This window comes from Cordyceps javanica, chromosome 1 (genome assembly GCF_051103115.1).
Source record: "Cordyceps javanica chromosome 1, complete sequence".
NCBI classification, from domain to species: Eukaryota; Fungi; Ascomycota; class Sordariomycetes; order Hypocreales; family Cordycipitaceae; genus Cordyceps; species Cordyceps javanica.
The window spans coordinates 3,615,092-3,634,486 of NC_139295.1; the positions used below are offsets into that span (position 1 = coordinate 3,615,092).

Below are 19,395 nucleotides of genomic sequence, written 5' to 3' on the forward strand. Positions count from 1 at the left end.
TTGCAGCGTTCTATCATCATATACATCAAAAGCAACAAACTGATTTTGTACAATCCGCATCATACATGGGTATTATGCCACCGCCTGTCTTGGTCTCGGCACGCGTCTCCGACTACGCAGCTCACCCCAGCGTTCTTTAAAGGACACCAGCTCCCCAGATTGCCTGGCCCGCTCCCTGCCCTCTCCGAGCTCTTCTAGATCCTTGGTTTCGAGGAAGCGCTTCTCGCGGCCGTCGCCCGTGGGCTCCACGACCCAGCGCTGTGAATCGGGCAGGTAGGCCCACGAGAAGAAAGCCCCGACCACGGCGACGGAGCCAAAGAGCAGAAAGATGAGGCCCTGGCGTGTGTGGCTCTTGTAAGCCTTGTTAATACCAAACACGACGAGCACGGCGACGATGCTGCCGAGCTTGCCGGCGGCGGCCGAGATGCCGTGGCAAGTACAGCGATAGCAGGTCGGAAAAATCTCGGCGGGAATGATGAAAGTGAGCGTGTTGGCACCTTTTTTTCTGGGTCAGCTGGGCTGTGGTATGTATTTTACAGTGTAACGTACCGAAATTGAACAAAAAGTGACAAATGGCGACACAGACCACGGTGGCTGCCGCCGCATTATCTCGGTGGACACTATAGTAAACGCCACCGGTAATGATAAATACCACGGCCAGAATAATGAATGATGCGGTAAGCCACTGGCGTCTGGGTATGCGATTTGCAAAAATAATGAAGCAGAGGCTGCCTGCTATCGAAGCAAGCGACACAGTCAAGAGATACTGCTTGGTTTGCTCGACTAGGACGTCGTAGATGGTATTGCAAGGATGTGTTGAGTCGGTTTGCCATGTAGGCAGGCCCGTCTTCCGCCATCCCGGGACTGTGGATGTCCCGCCTGGTAAACTTGAATTCCAGCATTCGAGATTTTCATTAATTGGGACCGGCGGTGTTGTCGCCCACATGTCTGAGAGCGTACCCTTATTGTCAAGGGATAAGCCGTAGAAACTTACATCGAGGAAGAACCATGTTGCAGCCGTTCCCAAAAGGTAGACCCAGTTCTTGTCGCGGATGAAGTAATTGTGTAAATCCTCGCGAGAAAATTGCACTGGCATGGGCCGAGGTGAGGACTCTGGATGCAAGTTGCCATTCGTATTCTGCAGCGCAAACGAATTTTGATGATGCATGGTTGGAGAATGCATATTTTGATTATGGATAGTTGACGTGGCCGGTGTTCCGTATACCCTTTGCGTGTTCATGATTGCGATATCTGGCTTGTTGCGGACTTCGAGACTGTATAAGCCGCAGTCGAATAGGAAGAAGCGGAAAATGATGGCAAGAAGGGCGGGTATAGCACCGGATCCGATGACAATGCGCCATATACCGTCCACAGCTCTGCGACATTCTTCCTCGTGCAAGGTGTCCAAGCCGCAACGAAGGTCCCTCAGCTTCTTGCTGTCTTCGAAACCAAGTAGCACCCACAACCCAACAAGTTGCGCCAATGCCTGGCCGACGGGCTGCATGAGAAATACGCTTGACAGCATGGTTCCTCTTGATTGTGTGCTGGACCATTCTGATGTAATGACCGCGCTGAGCGGATATTCGGCACCAATGCCTACCACTATTAGCTCAACACATTGACAATGCTTGCACCAACGTACCAATACCCATGACAAAACGCCACCATATAAACAGGCCCAGGAATGACATGTCATTATATCCATGGCTACTGGTTGCAACGCCAATGGTTGAGACAATAACGAGCACCAGCTCGATCCCATAGAGTCGCGTACGGCCATAGTAATCAGCGAGGAAACCAAACGAAAGCTGGCCAATAACGGAACCGAGGAGTGTAAAGAGATTAATGAGAAGACCGGGCCATTCGCGTCCATGCGGGTAATACACAAACGCAATGGATGCGAGAATGACGTTGGTCGAGAACAGGTTATAGCTGCCATAGTGTTAGCGAGACGCCGGTCTGCGGGACACGGTTCGATATGAGACGCACGAGTCAGTCAAGAAGCCCGAGGCAGCGACGCCCCAAATTCGAAAATTCCACGAGTTTAGATCCAACTCATATCGCAGTTGATGGCGGTCCTGCAAGATTAGCGAGAACTGGTGCGCAGATCAGATCAGGGCAGGGCACGCATACCTGCAGATCCTGAGTTGGCAGAGCAGAGCTGTCTGCTCCGAGAAAACCACGATTTCTAGGTCCGAAAGATGACCCGAGCGGCATTGTCAATGTAGCATGCACCAGGCATGAGGAGCGGCGAGGCGATACGATTAGATGTCTGGTAGAAAATTTGCAAGACTCGTGTGCTCGAGACGGAGCGCAATTTCAGCCCGCAACGCCAAGGGTTGCAACGGCTCTTGTTGGTCTAGCTATATCTCGGCACGGGCGGGGGTTGCTGTTGGACAGCTGACGGCGAAAAGTGCTTCGCACTGTCTCGCATGACGTGACAAGAATCAAGTCGCAAGATTGTCACTGTTCAGGAGGCCGCGACGAATTGTCAGGCAGGCAGAGTGATTGCGCCGCCAATCAATAGTGTAGGCGGGACAGGCGAGGCGCCCCTGTCAGTGGGCCGGGCTGGACGGGCTGAGAGCTGGAGGGCAGGATGGTAACTTGGCGGCGAGGCAGCGCCAGTTATGGCAGAAATCTGGTGACGGGTGATGACCCCAGACACTCAAGGCTAGGACTATATCCCACACCTGGTCCAAGATGCAGCTGTGGCTAAAACGTGATGCCTGCGTGGTGTTTGTCTGGACATGTCGACGATGGTGGAGTTGAAGTGGCGTTGCCAATGTGCTGTGAGGGCAAACTCTAGCGGGTTCGGGCAGAGGGCCTCGAGCGTGCGGGTAATTCGAGAAGACGAGAGGGCTTCGTGCTTGAGTGGTGGAAATTGGGCCAAGATGGCGATTTGATTATGCTTGTCGCAGAGCATGTAGCTGGGATGTCTTACCGGCGGGGAAGCATGAACCAACCGGAGAGACCGTATCAGAAGGCTCCGTTTGCCGTGATGTTGGCAAGTTGGCAGTTGGAGTTCGCAGCTGGCAGAAATTGCCCAAGTAGGCAATGTAGAAAAACCTTAGCCCACCCATTGCCAACCGCCATCGTGGGACCAATACAGGCACCTACCTACCCAAGTGCCTGGATACCTACTTGGGGTACCTCAACTCTACCTTCTGCTTTCTTCTTTGCCCCCATCGCCGTCTCCTTGGTACATCATGCTCATCATCGCCATCTCCATCCTCACTTCGCACACAATGCAACACGCCGCTATTCCTTCAGCCATGGTCCACACTCTCTTCATCTTCCCCCCACCTCCAACGGCGCCGCACCAGCCCATCACAGGCCGCGCTCAACCCCCGTGCCTGCCGCTACCGCCGCTAGTGGAACGGCTCTGGCCGCCCCCCGCCAGGCCGGCTTCGACCTCCACCTCCAACGACTTTAGCACGCTCCCAACGCCGTCTTCTGCGCTGGATGCTTCCGCGCTGTACTGACAAATGGCGCGCACATACACCGGACCTGGCCAGCCAGCCGCTCCCGTGTCTAGATTGCTGCTTGCCCGGTCGCAGGTAATTCGCCAGCTTTGTAGCATTGAGCGCCGTTCGCCAGCGAGCAGCCTGCCAGCACATTGCGGTACATCATCGACAGCCCGTCACCTCTTGGATGGCTGCGTGGACCTCTCTGCTCGCCTGCCCGCTTCCTAGCGTCCATCGGACGTCGATTTTCACCAAGGCCAACATATTCTTCTAGACATTGGCCTGCTGTCATAAAACCTGCCGCTCGTGTCGCCGCTGCTCGCTCAGTTGCGATTCGGCGCAATCTCGCGTCTCTGCTCGGCTCTCTGCCAACGTCAGCCTGCGCCTCGGTAACCATTTTGGTATGCCAGGTTCCCCTCCCCCACCGCCGACGTGACCTGATCGTCACGCCTCGAGCTGCTCCTGCAGCATGTCCTCTTCGGGCTCATCTTTTACCTCGTCTTCGCTCGGCCGTCCGCCTACCTACAGTCGTTCCTACACCAGTCCCGTCGATTCTACTTGGACACCAACTTCTGGCATCTCCATCGCCTCCGCGCCGTCGTCCATTGGAGGCTCCTTCGTGCCTCGCTCCAGTCTGCGTCCCCTCGACATTGGCCCCCCGGGGTTCCAGGCCACAATGTACGCACTGCCGAATTGATGATTTATCACCGCCTGCTGACTGGCCAGAACCCTCTTTCAAGACACCCCAGAAGAGCGAACAGTATACCTCGGCCCCTGGGAAGTAGTGGGATCCGAGCAGCGCCGGGTGTTGTGGCAATGTAGCTACCAAAATGAGCTTCTCGAGCACTACCGTGAGCCTCCAATTCCCCATGAAGCGCAACGCAGACGCCTCGCTAATCGTGCAGTGCCGTCGGATGTACCGGCCGAAGTGTTTCCTCACACGCTGCATTCGCGCCACAGACAGTACCACGACCCGTCCAACATGGAGCGCTACGTGACCTTTACTGAACCGCATCGCATACGGTACATTTCCGACGAAGGCGTCTGCGTCCACGATCAGTACATCTCCGTGCGATACGAATTTACATCAGTAGACGGCTCTTTTCTCTTCCAGGGCGATGTGCGCCGAAAGGATCTGATTGACTTTTACGACGTCGACGTGGTCTGGACGAACGTACACGGCCGTACTGACAGTTACGGCAAGGTGAAAGGCATTGGCGCAATTCAGCGACTCAAGCTCTGGCGTGATAGATACACGACTTGCCACTCGCTGTCTGTGCTTGCCAACAAGACGGGCGGTTCGTACCGCGAATATGATGTGCACACTTTTGAGGGAGAGCTTCGTGGGAGGGAGGACCGCACGAAGCAAGTGCGTCTTGTTGTTCACGGTCGCCGAGGAAGTGCACCGGAAAGTTCCCGGCGTTCACTCGCGCAACGAATGCGACCGCGGGTACGTTCCGCTGGTCAATCGGCAGACGCGGGCGATCACGACATCAGGTATCTGAGCATACAATTCACTCATGGCGAGGGTATGTGTGATTTCTTGTCTCGGAATCTACCAGAATCTGACGTCTTTAATCTCGCAGGGTATCGGCGGTTCTTGGAAACCTGGTTGTACGCGCATAGCTCTGATCGGGAGTTCAATGGGGTGCCATTTCCGCAGCACCACTTTGAGCTGCCGTCACCACAAATCCTCCCTGGCCAGGGAAGTGATGCGCCATATGGGCAGCTTGGATCAGTCCCCGAGCGACCAGATGGATGAAGGGATGGCTTCTTAAACGAGGTGTCGGAATAATATCACAAAGAACACCCCTCTTGGTAACAAAGCGTCGTACGACACCTCGCCGGGGGGGTTTAACCCTTGTTCAGCTAAAGGAATGCGACTTTCTGTAGACTGTCAACTGCCCACGACGGCGGGCATGGAGTGGAAATGAACCCAGCAATTTCATATCGCCTGGCCTAACTCGGGATGAAATAAAACAAAGGCAACGGACCTTGAACCTTGCATTTGAGACACATTCCCCACCGTTGCCGCCCATGCGTTTGTCGCACCATGGCCGAAAGGAGAGTTAGGGAAGGGCGTGCCCGAAATGACAGGCAAGGACAAAAAAAGGGCAGGATGAAAATTGCACGAAAGCGTGGATTTCAAATTTCGGTACCAATGTCTTGGATCGTGAAGGGCGGGATGTCTTGGAGCACAGCGTCGGCCGAAACATGGCTCGTGTGCGTGTCGTGTCTCGATGCAGGGTCCATTGTTGGAGAGGAGCGGCAGCCAGAATAAACAGCATGTACACGCCACAATTGCTAAGAGGACGGCTTGTTTCTGACGCACGATCCAGCCTGTGCGCAACAGCAGAAACAGAAGAGAAAAGAAAGTGAGAGCTCTCGGTCCTAGCGTCATGCGGAGAGACTGCGACTGTTTCTGAGGTTTCGCGTCGTGGCCATCTAATCTACATGGGCAGCTGCAGAGCTATACCGACACAGTGTCGGTAGGCAAAGGTGCCGGCAGTCGCTGATTAGTTATCCCTGCTCTCCTATCATTCATAACAAACATTTGCCAAATCCAAATCAGCATCAAGGTTTAGAATAACGGGCGGGTACAGTGTTGCGTCTGACAGGTCACAAATTTCTCGTGCACGATTTGCTTATTGACACCGGATTGTTGTCACCCACCTCCCTCCCCTTCTCGCCAGTATCGTAAATTGATCGCCATGTCCATCACATCACCCCAAGGGCAGCAGGCAAAGGTCGACAGGGGACGTGCTGGAAAGACCACGGACCTGTCGGAAACTAGAAAGAAGTCAAAAGGTCAAAAGAGAGAGAGAGAGAGAGAGGTGTCTCACATAGCGCACCCTCCCCCACTATATACAATGACTGGGAGAGACAGCAAACAACGCGAGTTGAAGGGCAAGAAAAGAAAAACAATGCAATATTTTGTTTCTTTGAGGGGAAAAAATCACACATGCGTCTATGATGACGGGTCGCGTTTGCTACTGGGCTTGAGAGCGTAGCGAGTCGTAGAGTGATTGGTAGGTGGGTTGTAATCGCCAATGAACAAGCAATGTTGCTCGAGACTCGCCGCCGTCTACAGGTGAATTGGAGCTGTCAAATCTACTGATAGCGTGGTGCCGCAAAGGGAGGCTCAGGTGTAAGATTCATCACGTCGAGCAAGACATGGAGCATAAAAGTGTGAAAGAGAGACGTTTCAAGACTCGATAAGCCGCCCAGTGCGGCCATGTTGGCATTCCTCGTATGCTTCTATGCCATAGTTGGGATATCACTAACAGGATATATGAAAAATAAAGGGCAGTAACACAAAGAAATGTGTACCAGTCCCCAAATCGGAAGAAGATTGTAAACGAAAAAACAAACATCTCCGCCAACGCGGTAATATACCCATTTCGCGATAACATGTGATGGTAAAAAACAGTATCCCCTATCACGATCAAGCAAGAAAATCAAAAACTCTTGTTCCACCACTCCCGCCCCGAAAAAAAAAAAGATGACGCCAATTCGTATACTTTGCGTCTATAATTTGCGCGAATGCTGGTTCCCGTTTGCCGTATATGTTGTGTATATGTATGCATAGATATGTTCAAGAGGAAAAAGAGGAAAAAGGAGGAAAAGTCTGGGCATCAAAGCCATAGAATGTTGACCGGTTTTGTGTAAATGATGCGGTCATAACAATGTAAAAAAGGGTCATGGGGGAATCAAGGTATTCCTTTCGGGAAGACGTAGTTTCGCAAGCCCCCTGTCGAGTCGTGTATTGAACGGGATTGTGTTTACCAAAACATAAACGCCAGATTCTCCGATTTCACCATGCTAGACTGGTATAAGACTCTGTTCTTCGACCGCAGAGGACAAGACAGAAGTCATAAGGAGCGTATATAGAGACATCAAAGAAATCATTGGCGCACCGCTCCTTTGCAAAAGTGTGACCGCATTAGAGATTAAACAGGTGAAGAAAGCAGAGGATGTCGATTCTGCAGAGAGTATCCAGATATCGTGTTGCGAGTGGAAGGAATGGTATCATAAAATGAACAAGCGTGGTGTTTTGTACGATGTTGAGCACATCATGAGCTCTCTTGGCAGGCCACAGCCATGGCGAGGGCGTCTAGGCCGCTCTTGGGGGCGTGCACGGGAGCCGGGCGGCTGTGCAGGGGAAGCGTGGTGCCCGTCACCTCCCAGGCCGAGCGGCCACCGCTTGCCATGACGGCAGGCGAGCGCAGCGGGGGCGGCGTAGGCAGCGCGTACTGGCGAACATCCAGCTCGGGTCCGCTGAGGGACGAGGAGGAACGGCTGCGTGCAGTGGCGGCGGTCGGGCGACGATGATGCTCGGGACCCGACTTGTGGTGATGGGCGGCCGTGGCGGCGCGGTGGCTGCCGGAGCTGCGGGACTTGTCCTTGTAGTGCGTCTCGAGGTGCTGCTTCATGTTGTCGGCGCGGGTAAACTTCTTCTGGCAGCCGGCAAAGGTGCACTGGACAGCCTTTTCGGCGGTGTGAATCTTGGAGTGGCGGGAGGCGTGGCCCGAGGTGGTAAACGTCTTTTCGCAGCCGTGAGAGTCGCGGAAGCGGCACGGGTAGCGCTTGGCGGGGCGATCCTGAGCGGCGCCGGCAGCGACGGGAACGTCATCCTCGTTGGACGTGGAGCGGCTGCTGGCATAGTGCAGCGGGCGCTTGGTGTTGGATGCGCGGCTGGAGGGCTGGGACGAGGTGTAGGCGTAGTCGAGGGCCGGCGTCAACGGGGAGACGGCGTCGCTGCCGCTCACTTGCGAGTCGTAGGAGCTGGAGCGCCAGATCTGAGGGCTGGTAGGCGAGGAGGCGCCCGAGGGAGGGGTGGCATAGGCATGGGCCATGTTGTAGGACGATGGTTGGCGAGGCCCATCGTCGTTGAGGAGTGAGACTCTGCGGCCGGCGGCGTTGAGAGTTTCCATTGCGGCTGTGGTGTAGGTTTTGATGGTGGTGGTAGTGGTGTAAGTGGCAGCTGCTACGTTGACGAGACTAGAAGAGCCGCATCCAAGAGTGGTGAGGCGACGACAAAGTTGCGTGTCTTGTTGTAATTGAGAGTGCTAGGAGCGATAGCCAAATGTTGAACCTTTTTGCTGGTGGAGGTGACAATGTTGTTTGGTAAGAGACTCTTGATGGTGCATATGGGGGAGGAAATAGAAGGGGAGGACAGGATGGAAAAGAGCCGGCGGAGGGGGTAGTAAAGTAGCAAAAGCAGGATGAGCAGGATGAGTAGGTAAAAGGCGTAAACTGGAAGTGGAGGAGGAGGAGGATGGATAAGTATAGAAAGGGTCGAGGAGGAGAAGGAGGGGGGTGCGAGATGGTGAAGAGGAAGAGGAGGGAAACAGGATGGGGATGGGATGGGGATTTGGGCAAAGCCGCCGTTTCTGTCGAGCATGGGGCGGTCGAACGAGGTACCGGATGCAGCGGGGGCAGGGCGAAAAGGTACATGTTACGGCGGGGGTACCTGGCCAGAGGGAGTGGGTGGGCGTGTGCTGCTGTGGGTGTGTGGAGTTGGACAGGGTGTGTGTGGCAGGGTGGTGTGGCATGGTGTGGCACAGCAGGGGCCTCTTTACTCAGTAACCCCCCCCCGCCAGCCAGCCGGCCGAGTGAGGAGAGGAGCCAGCCCAGACAGAGCGAGGCGATCGAAAAGGTAAGTAGAGGGATCGAGGAGTTGGGTGCAAATTTTTAATCATCTTTTTATTTTTCCAATTTCCTTTTTTTTTTTTTTCAAATCTTTTCACGGTTTCGTTCTTCTGGCAGCATCTGCGTAGTATCTGCAGCGGGTTAGCTTGGCAGCAGTGTTTGCACGTATGTATGCACCTGCGTATGTCTGTCTGCTGTATGTATCAATTTGCTGCACAATGGAGCTGTAGGCAGGTAGTTGGGGAAACCGGCTTGCCTCTTTTGCTGCAAATGGTCTCGCCACAACACCGTTTGAACATGTGAGGCTCCAAAGATTTCAGAGGGTGTTTGCATGGGAAAAAAAAACAAAAACAAAAAAAGGGGACTCGTGTTTTCTCTCGATTCCCCAGCCTGAAATGCCCAGAAATAAAATAGGGAAATCGCGACAAGACATAATATGGTGATGGTACGATTGAACCATCAGTCGAGCGTTTGCTTGCACTGACGTTGGAGGTAGCACCTCGCCAAGTACCTCACAGCCACTTCGCTTCCCGCCCAAACCCGAAAACAACGACCCAAGACCAGCTGCACACGGATTGGAGCGCCCACCACCACACGTAATATCCACTATTTTATGCCCCATGGTCCACTGTAGCTTTGGGGGCCCCGTTCAGGGTTACAGGCCGACAGGGGTTCTCAGGCTGTGCTTGGGTGGGGAGGGGGACTGGCAGTCTGGCAGCACGCTAAAAAAAAAAGGGAAAAAAAAAGAAAAAGAAAGTATTAGAAGCTTGAGATGAGCGCGCACCAATTGGAGCTGGGCAAAGTGCTCGGTGATGGCACCAGCTTTTTTGCTTTTTTTTACTCGGGTTACTTTTTGTTTTCTTTTTCTTGTTGTCTGTTCTGTAATCTTATTCCCTTGTTGTAGTTGGGCTGTTTGGGATGAACTCGCATGGGACACTGAAAAGTCATCAGAAACACGCACAGTACCGAAACAAGTGTCGCCCGTTTGCTCGGGCTTTTTTGCAAACGCCTCCCATGTACATAGGTAGGTATTGTTGTTGGCACCTTTTTAGTAGCTACCTGCCTGACTTGCTGCTACCAGCCGCCAGCTGCCAGCTGCCAGCCAAACCTCTTATAGGTACTAAAGTACAATACATGCGAGCCTGATGCTCTGTGGCTAGTGACGTAGTCAGAACGAGGCGCTCTGCACCGCCAGCATGACTCCTGCAGCCACGCCATATAGCCTGGCTGTTCTCTGCCGTCTGCGCAGTGCATCCGCCACAGACCGGCGGCCAATTCGCCTCGTCCCTTGCTCGCTATTTTTCCCCCCTCCTCTCCATATTATATTGCTCGATGCCGTTTTTCATCTAATCCTTGATCAAGGTCAAACGATGCGACGCTGCAACGCTGCGACGCTGCCTGGCTGGGCTGTCCCTTTCCATCTCCGTGACTCGCCCTCGTTCAGAACTCGACCCTTTGACAGCAAAAACACGGTAATACCGGTACCCTCTTCTACCCACTACGCCCACCCCCTGGGTCCCCTTCCCCCCGCCGCCCCATTGGACCCTGAGACCCTGTCCCGCTTTTTGACTGATGCGCAATACAAAATCTCGATCCCCAACTGGAATCGTCTCCATTGCGTGTCGACTCTCATCAGCATCAGGTGTATCTGTATTATTTTCCCGGCCCTTTTTTTTCTCCTTCTTCGCTGCAACCGAGAGCTTTCCCCGCAAGGTCAGTATTTTTTTTTTTTTGCCGGCGGGGTTTTTTACTACTAATACTTTCCTGCCTACTGTTGAGTAGAAAAATCCATTATTGACCATTCCTTGTTTCCGCGCATACCCGTTTCGGTCGACGCCGCCCCAGACATTAACTCGCGACGGAGGTAACTCTCCGCCCACGCTACCGTGACGTCAGGTTCAAAATGTCCGCCCGTTGCGCCCGACAGCAATCTATTCTCGCCGATCCTTCTGTGAATCAAGAATCTTTATTTATTACATTTGTTTCTCTCTGAAGGACTCATGGTAGAATTCCAAAAGATCCCCTTTTTTTTCTGCATCGGCGCATGTTTGTCGTATTCTTGAAATTACCCGATACTTTCTGCATCTCATTTTCATCTTCACCCCTGCCACGATGCATTGCCAAGCAACCAAGTTCCTTCTTCGCATTGTGAATCCAGGCGCATTGTCATGCTCAGAAAAAAAAGTACTCGCAAGACGGATGACAGCTCGAATTTCTTGTAAACTGTCATCTCAACCACTTTTCCCTTTTCGGGTGTGTCACCGCCGCTTTTTGTCGGCCAACTCCCACCCCCTCGTCCCCTGTTCCTTGCTTGCTTCTCGAGGCTACCCAGAGGCTTGGTACGAGTTATTACTGGCTTTGCTTTTCCCTATAGCTTACAACATTCCCAATTTAATGTTGAATCTGGCCGGAGACGTTGTTCCGCACGCGCTAGCGAAACAAGCCCGTTGCCGAAGTTGGGTGTGAACCCTCTTCGTGGTGCTCGCAACTGGCCTGGGCGCGGGAATTGGCATACGTTGCTTGGCCATAAAGCCGCGACAAATCGTCGACGTCATGGAGGCTGAGTAGACATGCACCGCACACGCCCCTAGCTAGCTAGTTGGGAAGGGTCGTAGCTGCCGAGCGCCCGATGCAAAAGAAAAAAAAATTGAAGACTGCATGGAAAGAGAAAAGGAATACATGGCTGGCTCAGTTGTGTTGTAAAACTAAACATGAACAATCTAAACAAGGCGCAAAAAGACTAGAACAGAAAAATCGCCAGCAGGCTATCGACCCTTCGTCTATCAGTACAACCCCGGGTACGGTATCATTATACCGAGTCCGTCATAACAGCCTTGCCACCCACTAGTTAGTGGATGGATCGCCCTCGCTTGCACGACAATAGCGCTTCCCACCAAAGTTTCAAACCGCCATAGGACTTGGCTGGCGTGGCTGGCACCTTGCTGACGAGTGTATTCAGCTATCGATAACTCATCAAAGAGAAAAAGGGTCCCAGGCCACTGCATCAGGGTCTATTACTAGCTTATCGCGCCCTTTTTTTTTCTGCTTCTTTTTTTTCTGCTCGCTTTCTTTCTCTCGGCTCTAATGGCACCCAAGCCGCCGAGACTGTGCCCACAAAGGTAGACGTGACGGCACTCGCACCGTTCTGTCGATTTACCGTCTCGTTTCCCCCTCCCTCTAACCACCGCTGACCAATGATTGGGGGCAGACAATCTTGGCCGTGTCGTCCTGCTTCTTTCATTGGTGTCACGATGAACTGCATGTGGCAGCCACTTTTAAACCGGGGGGTGGGTGTCTAACCTGTTGCATCCTTGGCCAAAAAGCACAAGCACGCCACCCGCCACATGCTTGTTGGTACAACGGGAGTACTGGGGTCAAGGGCAAAAAAAACATGGGATTCTCAACTTTGCCATCTTGGCAAAGACGACTTTTGTGGATGGCTCAGCTTATGTATCGCTCAGCCAATCACAGTAAGGCCTAGATTGTTCTACGCCCGTCTGGTCAGTCCACCCGGTTTCGCATGTATTACATATCCGTCATGGACATTTTCTTGGTCTTTTCTCGTCGACGTCGTATTTCCTCAGGTGGAGGGGGCAGGAGTTTCCGTTTTGCGGGAGTTCTTGAGGGGATGAGAGAGAGTGCTACCTACCTACCAAATGACTCGACACTGGACCGAACTGAGGGGGCCATTGTCCCGGGCGGGGGGGTGGGGGTGGGGGGGGGGGGGGGGGGGGGGGGGGGGGGTTTGGATCAGACCGGCTGCGGAGAGAGCCAGTTTGCAGCGGGCTTGGAGCGGATTACTGAATGACTGCGGTTGACACTGCCTAGTCAATGGCCAGCCTTGTGTGGGCTGCCGGGACTTGGCTCGCATGTCAGGAGCGCCTGGAAACCTCGCCTGATAACTGCGTGATGAAGACTCGATGAGGAGTATCAGGAGCGGTGTCGGTTGACGTCTAGAAAGGCCAGTGTTAAGTCGTGACGACATAGATTTTAGCAAAACAGCTCATGTCTATTCGGTGCGCCGTCATGTTTCAATATATCGTTCCCACCTCCAGTCCGGTGGCGTCTATAGCTGGCCATGGCCGCCAACCGGTACGGAACGGCGGCTTGTGTAACCAAGACGCCAAGGTCCCTGAATTCAAGGCTGCGGGGAAAGCTGTCCCAGCACAACGCACCCCGAAACGAGAAATGAAAAAAAAAAATAAGCCCTGCCGAGAGGCAGGAAAGAACCCTGGAGAGCCAAGGCGAGGCAGTCCACCCACTGTGGTGTGGCGCCCAGTCAGCCAGTCAAGCTTGGTATGGGCGGCCGTGTTGGGGGACTTGGTACCCAATAGTCTGTCATGACGCCCAGCCTAACGGATCCGGGCGACCCGGGCTTAGGAAAGAGGGCATGGAGGGGTCATGAAGAACCGAGGGCAAATGTGAAAGGCGGGCATCTATATTAAAGATGGCCGAAAAGAATTATTACGCGATCACGGTCTCGTCACGTCGACGTGAGAGACTATGAACTTTTGCTATCCGGTGGCGGCGACACACTGCGTTTGGACGGCATTACCAAGCGCAAAAAATGCGGCTACGTGGGAAACGGGAAAGGGGAACAAGAAACGGAAAAGGAAAGTTTGGTTTTAGCGAACCGACGGAAAGGGATCGGAAAGAAGAGAAGAAGAAGAAGAAGAAGAAGAAAAAGGGTAAGAAACTTGCGCATCCCAACGTGGGCTTGTCAGAAGAAACGACAGTCACGCGATTGCCCAGTGGCAAGAAGAGCAGCAGCATCTCGATGCAGCCAGACCAACATCTCGATGGTGAGATGTCGTGCTTTGGTGGAAAGAAGGAGGCTCGTTATCAATCACAGGGTGGGTGGTGACCTTTTGTTAGTGGTTTTCCACGGGGTGCAGGCCATGGCAAGCCGCCGCAAGTTCCGCGCCATGGGTTGCCAAGGACTTGGATAACTAATCAGTGGCGGAGGCTTCTGCCACGAGACTATCCATCCACGTTTCCAGTACATGGTAGCCTCGTGGGTGATGGTGGGCGGTGATGGTTTTCTGGACACGACGACTGACAATGTGTTGGCCGACTACAAGTTGTCCTGCATACATATGCGGCGGCGATTATGTTGCGCGCCTCTTGAAGGAAACATGTATCTTGGTTTTCTGCAAAGAGACGAAAATCAACGTTTTCGCTAGGCGCTCAGGGCCAGGGCCCAGGGGCCAACAAGGAAAGGGGAATCCATGGAAAAACTTGGTCCCTGCAAAACTCAATCCCGGCTCTTTTTTGGCACTTGGGCTCCTTCGAGGGCAGAAGAAAGGCTGCAATGCGTGCGTGCGTTTTGGGTGTGTGTGCTTTTTCCACAGCAGGCTCAGTCGGCTGGCCTCTTCTAGTTAGCACCCGACTCTTTTCTGAGATCGGGACTTGGCTGGTGAATCGGGAAAATAGTCGAGCCTTACTGAGTAGGTACCTAGAGTGCACATCACTCATGGGAACCCGTCAGACGGGGTACCTCTGGCGCCACAGGGGGGCGGACTTGTGAGTATTTTGGGTTCTCTTCTACAGCCACACCTCCAGCCACGCCCCCAGCCACAGGCGGCTTAAACGGCACTGGGCAATGCAAACGAACAAGCAGGCCTGAAGCAAGTACTATTGTACGGATATTTGCTCTTTAGATGCGGGCTTTGAATATTAATAAAATTTCATTTAGCCTCCAGATTACGGATTATGGATTACGGTTCACTCCTATACCCCTTGGCATTATTCGCTGCCCATGGGCGGCGCTGTCAAGCTCAACTCTGCGCCAAACGGTGTGACTGGATCTTTATTCCGTCCCAGTCACCGTTCATGTTCTTCTATTAGCAGGGTCCAGCCTGAGCACTGCATTTTTCTTCTTTTCGCATCCGACTGTTCCGATTTTTTTTTCACTGGATAATAGTGATTATTTTCCCGAGAGAAGAAAAAACAAAAAATACAGCTATCGGCATAGCCTCTCAAATTGACCGTCTCTGCCCTGCACTCGGGCCCCTCCCCGCCACGTCCCTTCATACCTTCATACCTGGAGCCCCCTCTGTACGGATTAGTATCCCCCAATCCCCGTACCTTGCCTGGGCTTTGCCCCTCATCGGCAGGCCCGCCAGCCTTGCCCTGGCCAACCAAAGCGGCCAAGGAAAAACCAAGATAAAAATAAAAATAAAAATAAAATAAACTGGAATATGTAATAACCTATATGTTTATAATCTCACGATCTCGATGCCTTCCCGGTCACAGCACACCTCAGTGCTCTCACACATGCACACCCCCCCTTCCCGGTACTTGCAGACATATGATGGCCGCCCAGCATCGTCAGGTATTCTCTCCCGCCCCCCTTTCTCACCCATCCTCAATCAGCTGCCAATGCTCACGCCTCCTGCCCTTTCTTATTCCCTCTTCGTACCCCGGTCGTAATTCAAGTAACGTGGGACCTCCCTTGCCATTTAAAAAAAAAAGGAACAGGAAAAGCAACGGCACAAAGGGCCATCTACGTCATAGATCCCTTGGATAGCAACGCCGTCAAAGGTGGCTTTTCAAGCCCGAACAGTATATCGAAACAGACACCAGAAGCCATCTATCCCAAATCTCCAGTGTCTCGAATCGGGTTATTTGGACTTGTTTTTTTCTCGCATCCATCTACCGTGCATCAAGATCTAGGGAAATCTCATCTTTGCTGAAGAGGTGAGGAAAGACAAAAGGCAACCCCGCTGCTGTCACTTGGCATGGTAACCAAAGCCTGGTCCAAAGGCATACCCTGCGGAGCAAACTGCACATCTCTCTCCTACCCAACGTCCTTACTCCATCGTCACGTAGGCCATGTTCTTGCTCCTCTCATCTCGTAACTTTGCGGCTCCGCTTGTAAGCAGCCCTGCTTTTACGTCTTTATTACATTGAACCAACGCCCCTCCACCCCTAGACCGCATTTTTTTTTTGGTCTATTCGAGTCCTTTTTTTTTTTACCGAGGTAGACGAGGCAAAGAAGAAAAGAAGAAGGAAAAAAGAAAACAGACCCCTCCTTTGCGTGACCGAAAAGAAAAAAACCATCTCGACCAAAACAGCGGGCATGGTCACGCTACCCTGCATTTGCGCGCTACAACTGGCCTCAAACTGTGAGATCATCCATGCGATGCAAGGCAAGACAAGACAACCAAAAACGCCACCAGCGCCGACACCAAAGAAATTCAAATAAATGGAAAAAAAAAAGAAAAATAGGAAAAAAAGAAAAGGAAGAGGAAAGGAAAAAGGAAAGAGTCTGCGAGACCCAGAAGTTGACAACTCTTGACTAATACCGGGGGTTATTATTTCACTCAAAATAATAGCAGATTTTTTTTTGGGAAATAAGCTAGAGGCGGTCAATATAATCAGTAGGCCGCTCTGGGCTGACTGATGTCAACGACTTTTGCCAGAAACAAATGTCGAGCACCAACACACAAAACCCGCAACGTGGTGGACAGTGGACACACCGCAGGAAAAAGCCACACGACAGTTCTTCCATATACGCCATGCCTTGCTTTTGTGAAATGAACATCAACGGGGATCCTGACTTTTTTTTTGGGGGGACGTATGTACCTGCCGGTAGAGGAAACATGTCCGTGTCTGTGATCATTTGTGGCTGGTGACGTGACCATCGAGATCTCGCAGTCTCTACGAGCCACACACCACTTTTTTTCTCTGTCTTTACTACACACACGACACGCTGAAGCACACTCACTCACGCCACACACACGCATTCGGGCACACACATGGATTTTGGCAATGTTGTGCCAACTTGTGCATGTACTCTGCCATTGCCACCCCGGAGAAACCCCATGTTTGTCGTGACGGACTTGTTGTCCCGCAACTCTTTTTGCGCTCTTCTTGCCCCTTGGCGCGTGAACACTACTTATTTCGCCTCTGGCTTATTTCGCCTCTGGGCCCAAAGATTTGCATGCCAGTCGTACATGGATTGTTTCGCGCGGCCCATTCATTATTTTGAAAGCAAATGTATACACACGCAAATGCACACACACAAACACACTATATCCTCGTAACTGGTCCATGGTTCATCTAAGCTGGTACAACAGAGAGCATGTACATGTACCCCGCGCGGGGCGAGGGGATTGATATCGAGGTACTTGCCGTCGCCACTGAGTGAAAATCATTACCCGCATGAATCGCAATCTTTCATCACACGGAAAAATCCATTCGGACGCATGCCGAGAACTCGCAAGTATGGGTAAATCTTTGGATGTACAGTTGCAAAGTTACATGCCTATCTAGTGCATCATGATATAGCCATGACATAACATGGGCGGCCCATTCTCCCGCAAACGCCATTCGCCGAGGAGTCCAAATGAAAAGAACAAGAAAAAAAAACCCAAGCGCAGCCTACATCCTACCACTGCTAGCTACTTTGATTTCATGGTAGATCCCGGAACTGCGCCATCTGTTCACTTCCTCGGCGGCGGCGGCCCCATGTTGCCCGCACCTGTATTTTGCCTCTTAGATGCTGGCAGCTCCGGAATCTTGAACCCATTCGACGACCCTGAACTGCCGGCGCCGCTCAACTGCGTAAACGTACCGCCCTGGAACCAACGGTCCTCTTCCGCCTTGCGCTTCTTACTCAGCTCCGGCTGCATCTTCGGGGCCACCAGCTCCAGGCCCTGCACCGGCGTGAACGCCAGTGATGACGCCGTGCCGGTGCCGGCGCCGCCACCGCCGAGAGTGCTTCCCACGCCCGACGTCCTCAGGCCTTTTCCGCGCAGGTCCATACTGTTGGTCTGCCCGAAGCCGCTGATGGTCGACGCCGCGCCTCCGCCGACAGTGCTCGCAACGCCCCAGCCCTTGTTCTTGGCGCTCAGCTTGGCGCGCGTACGCTGGTCAACCTGCATCGCGCGGATCCGCCCGTCGTTGGCCTGCCCAATCATGCCCAGCCCGACGGTGCCCGACCCCGTGCCGAAACCCACCTCGTTCTCCTCCTTGCCAAACGCCATGCGGTTCTGAGCCTGCCGCAGCTCTGTCATGGCGAGTGCCTCCTTGGCCTTGCGCGCCCGACGTCCACCGCGTTTGCGCGAGGGCTTGTCGTCGGGTACGGGCAGAGCGCGCGCGCCCTTGTTAGGCGGGGGTTCCGTGAGCTTCTCCAGCCGCTCTAGACATTGTGACTTGAGGTTGTCGCCTGTAGATCCATCAGGACTTGAGTGGATGCGGTCGACGCGCGCGGCCAGAACAAGCTTCGCCGCGACGATGCGCATAGCTTGCTTCTTGAGATCGTTGGGTATGCCACGTATGATATCCGAGTTGTAGAGAAACCCTTGTTGGCGCACACCAATGTTGGTCGCTAACCCGGCTTGGCGCTTCTTGGACCCCCATGATGGCAAGTTGCAGGCTGGAGTCTTGGATAAACCCGTCAAACCACCGGCAGCATTGAGGAGTTGCGCGGCAGTAAGCGACCCAATCAGCGCCGTAAGGTTTGGCGCAAAGATGTTCATGCGTGACTGTACGTATTCCGTCAAGTTCGTCTTGGCCGCGTGGAGTGCAATCATCATGTCGCACGCCTGGCGCACTCGTGCAAGCTCTTCCGGCGCCATTTCCTCGCCTTTTGATGTAGTAGCTTCAATAGTAACAATCATGAGCGACGGTCCGTCAAGCACCGCCTTGAGGCCCACGCCCAGCGGGTTGTCCGTCGATGTTTGTAGCGCCTTGATACTCTCCGAAGTCATGGGGCAGTTGCCTATGATGGAAACGACCTTGGCATATTGCAGCGGCGTCGTAACGAGTCGCTCGAGTTCGGGGAAGCGCGTCGAGTAGTGATCGCGGATAAACTTGTGCACCAGCGCCACCTCACCGTCAATCTGCGTAGATAGGCTGTTCGACTGCGTTAAAAGGTGATATTCCGGGTGATCCTCAATGTTTCCGACAGTCGTTTGCGTGGCCGGTTGCGATTGGTACTGTGCAATTTTCTAAACCAGTTAGTGCCATGAAACATGATCGCATCCAGGGCAGAGACTTACTTCTAGGATAGGTTCCAAAGTTGCCATCAAGCTGGCTACGCTGCGCACATCCTTCACACCACCAAGTTGCATCCTTTCGATTTTGGCCTTGGATGCCTCTTCATCATCCAAGTCCTCCTCTGCCTTGTCCTCAGACCCGTCTACCTCCATGACGTCGCCGTTTGTGGTTTCCGGGCCATTTTCCACCTCCTCGGCTTCATCACCCGAGCTGCCGAAATCGTTGAGCAATTCGTCCGCAACAGTAGACATGGCTGCGACTGTCAAACTATTGA

General features: G+C 53.2%; 4 protein-coding genes across 4 annotated transcripts; 1 reads left to right on the top strand and 3 right to left on the bottom strand.

The window, feature by feature from the left end:
• Window positions 1-72: 72 nt before the first annotated feature.
• On the bottom strand, window positions 73-2,217 carry V2A60_001100 (major facilitator superfamily domain-containing protein; the record flags this gene model as incomplete). Its single annotated transcript, XM_083252465.1, has 5 exons — window positions 73-497; window positions 550-1,596; window positions 1,643-1,932; window positions 1,990-2,078; window positions 2,134-2,217. 5 exons carry the CDS (start codon window positions 2,215-2,217, stop codon window positions 73-75), a joined length of 1,935 nt encoding a protein of 644 aa, XP_083108591.1.
• A 1,716-nt stretch (window positions 2,218-3,933) lies between these two features.
• On the top strand, window positions 3,934-5,226 carry V2A60_001101 (Acetokinase family-domain-containing protein; the record flags this gene model as incomplete). Its single annotated transcript, XM_083252466.1, has 4 exons — window positions 3,934-4,142; window positions 4,191-4,315; window positions 4,370-4,993; window positions 5,051-5,226. 4 exons carry the CDS (start codon window positions 3,934-3,936, stop codon window positions 5,224-5,226), a joined length of 1,134 nt encoding a protein of 377 aa, XP_083108592.1.
• Window positions 5,227-7,537: 2,311 nt separating this feature from the next.
• On the bottom strand, window positions 7,538-8,398 carry V2A60_001102 (uncharacterized protein; the record flags this gene model as incomplete). The annotated part of the gene is made up of 1 exon (XM_083252467.1): window positions 7,538-8,398. One exon carries the CDS (start codon window positions 8,396-8,398, stop codon window positions 7,538-7,540), a length of 861 nt encoding a protein of 286 aa, XP_083108593.1.
• A 9,165-nt stretch (window positions 8,399-17,563) lies between these two features.
• V2A60_001103 (U4/U6-U5 snRNP complex subunit PRP31) lies at window positions 17,564-19,372 on the bottom strand (the record flags this gene model as incomplete). Its single annotated transcript, XM_083252468.1, has 2 exons — window positions 17,564-19,072; window positions 19,124-19,372. 2 exons carry the CDS (start codon window positions 19,370-19,372, stop codon window positions 17,564-17,566), a joined length of 1,758 nt encoding a protein of 585 aa, XP_083108594.1.
• Between the last annotated feature and the right edge of the window lie 23 nt (window positions 19,373-19,395).